General features: G+C 32.9%; 1 protein-coding gene across 1 annotated transcript; it reads right to left on the reverse strand.

The window, feature by feature from the left end:
- Positions 1-308: 308 nt before the first annotated feature.
- LOC145034194 (zinc finger protein ZAT9-like) lies at positions 309-1,564 on the reverse strand. The gene has a single exon (XM_078982557.1). It carries the CDS (start codon positions 1,457-1,459, stop codon positions 476-478), a length of 984 nt encoding a protein of 327 aa, XP_078838683.1. The 5' UTR covers positions 1,460-1,564; the 3' UTR covers positions 309-475.
- Positions 1,565-2,883: the final 1,319 nt, after the last annotated feature.

Raw genomic sequence — 2,883 nt, forward strand, 5'->3', positions numbered from 1 at the left:
ATTTTCATTCAATTCCTACATTTAATTTTCTAATATAACGGATTGACTTGTTGTTTGATCAAGGTGACGTAAACAAATTGATTTAAAGATGTAAAACCTATAAAGAAAACACAATCAACAGCAGATTGTTTTAGATGATATCATAAGACTTCTTTTTTAATAATATTTAGAGATATGACCAAAAGACCAAAACCCTTAATTACTATGTTTTATTTATACATATGAACAATAAAAAAATAATAGTAATAATTTATAGGAGAAGGCGAGAAGATAACTTCATGAGTGAAAAATTCCAATACAAAGGCATGTCTCTGAAATTTTTTCAGAATTTCTTTTCTTTACTTTCTGACAATGGACTAAATTCCCTGATATACCACATGAGGTTCAACTCAAAGAAGAAATTTAATCAAATCGAGAAGGGTAGAATTACCCTGGGCTTTGGTAGAAGGATATGTAATTTGACATCACTGCAGAGTCAAAGATGCAACGGGGATTGGTAAAATTCAGCATCCGAGACGGCTGAGTTTTCTTCATCTTCAGTTTCTTCAGTTGGAGCTGGCAAGTTAAGATCTATAATTACCAAATTACCCTGGGCTTTGGTAGAATTAACCAAATTTACACTTGCATCGCCTTTACCACCAAAAGAGTCTGAAGCGGTTGTTGTTGATGAACCCAATACATGTGACCTCTTATGCCCACCCAATGCTTGACCCGACCCGAACACCCGGTAGCAATATGGGCATTCATGTAATTTCCCATCATCCTGAACCACATTCTTCCTAGACTTGTTGCCACCGCCGGAGAAAGCGAAATCGTAATCGATTTTCCGGTGACTCGTTTTATGACCGCCCAGTGCTTGGAACGAGTCGAACACTTTGTCGCAAGTCTCGCACTGGTACTTGGACCGATTCTGGCTCGGATTAGACACGCCTGAGTTAATGAAGCTCAAGGCATCACGTGAAAGCATCATCAAACACACAGCAACATCCTCCTCGGCAGAATTAATATGACCAGATACCGAACTCATGATCACTGGTTCCAAATCAGTACTCAAACTCGGTTCCTTCACCGAACGCGTAACCCTGGCTCTCTTCGATCTCTTCCGAGTCTGATTCATCTTTCGGTTCATCTCCGTCTCACTCTCCCTGTCTTCCTGAAGCACAAACCCGGACCCTCCGTGATCCAAAAACTCCGGATCCGCCACTCTGAAGCTTCTCTTAGGATTCTCCCTTAATCCGTACATCAAAATCTTCTCCTGGTCTTCGTCATCCTCCGAATGATCACAAGACAGTGAAGCTGAAGTAGTTGAGTCGGTTGTGGTGCGACTACTGAGTTGCAACGCATGAATTGGTTTCTTCCACGGAATGGGTAAGGTGACTAAATGAGATCTCATATGACCACCCAAAGCTCTGCCATTAGAGAACACCTTATTACATATCTTACACATTCTTCCCTCCATGGAAGAGATCCTACACGCAGTGTGTGTAGTATGTGTGTGCTGTTTCTCTCTGTACAGGTACAGAGGTGCGATCCTTGTTTCTCTCTCTAGCGGCGTAGCATGAGATTGATGAAGGGGAGGAGTAGGTGACAAGCATTCCTCCGCTAAAAAGGAGGCCTTTAATTATATAAAATTACAACTTTTACCCTTCAGCTTTGCTATGACTTTTAAAACTACCCTTCTTTATGTTAAGACTTAAGACTAAATTATTATTACCAACTATAGTCCTTCTAGCTTTTGAAACACTACACGACGGGTCCCTAAAATCATTTAATTGCATAGACCACCTAAAAAAACAATAACTTTATGATCCCTAAAAGTGGATGACATTGAAGGTTTTTTAACCCCTTAATTATCACGCTTGTTTAAGATGAGTACATTTTGGGCTTTTCAAAAGTGAAAGGCCCTTAAAGAATGATAAGCTTATATCTTATTAATTTTATTAAGTGTGAGATTCATGTATTACATGGGTTTAATTAAAAAAATAAATATAAAATTTTAACAATTTGAAAAGTTTGAATTTATAAGAAAAATGAAAAAAAATTGAATTATTAAAACTAATGAGACTTTAATGTATTGAATACATTACATATATAAACTCTTTCTAATAAATACTTTACATATATATATTATGTTACACATTAAATGTAGAATTTTAATTTAATAAAATAAAAAATACAATAAAATGACAAGTAGAAAATATAAATTTTAAAAATTTAAGAAAATATCATGTGTCCAAATGAATGAGAAGATGACATATGACAAAAAAAACCTTCATTTATTATAGTAGATTATTTTCTTCTCTAATACTATATATAGTTATAAATAGGGAAATCTTTAGAAAAATCTCAATATTTACAAAAAAAATTACGTTTTAGTCTCAAGATTTTTTTTATTTTGAATGAAAAAGTCCTGAAAACTAGCAATAATTTATAGTGTAAACATTTTTGACCGGTTGAAACCGGTCAAATATTAATTTGGGACTATTTTGTAAACTAACTCAAAATATTTGGACTTTTTTGTATAAAAAAAAATTATGATTTTTTGTAAACAAAAATATTATGAATCTTCTACAAACAAAACCTTTATTATTATTATTATTATTATTATTATTATTAAAAATATAAATAAGAATATTATTTTTTGAACTTGTTATTATTAATATTGTTACTAATACATATAAATGCATTTAAATGAAAAAATAATATTAATGACAATGTTTAAGGGTGCAGGTGAAAGAGATGATGATGCTTTTAGTATTGAAATCGTGAATGTCTGCTCGTATATTTTTACTCTGTATATAGTCATTTCACATTTGTTATTATTATTTTCAATTCAGAATATTAATATTTAACAATTTAAAAGAAGTTGCATATTTGTAAAAT

The sequence above is a fragment of the Lactuca saligna genome, chromosome 3 (genome assembly GCF_052625555.1).
Source record: "Lactuca saligna cultivar CGN05327 chromosome 3, ASM5262555v1, whole genome shotgun sequence".
Lineage (NCBI taxonomy): Eukaryota > Viridiplantae > Streptophyta > Magnoliopsida > Asterales > Asteraceae > Lactuca > Lactuca saligna.

Excerpts from the sequence above, each read along its gene's own strand:
- LOC145034194 (XM_078982557.1), bottom strand. The coding sequence starts at position 1,459 with ATGGAGGGAAGAATGTGTAAGATATGTAATAAGGTGTTCTCTAATGGC.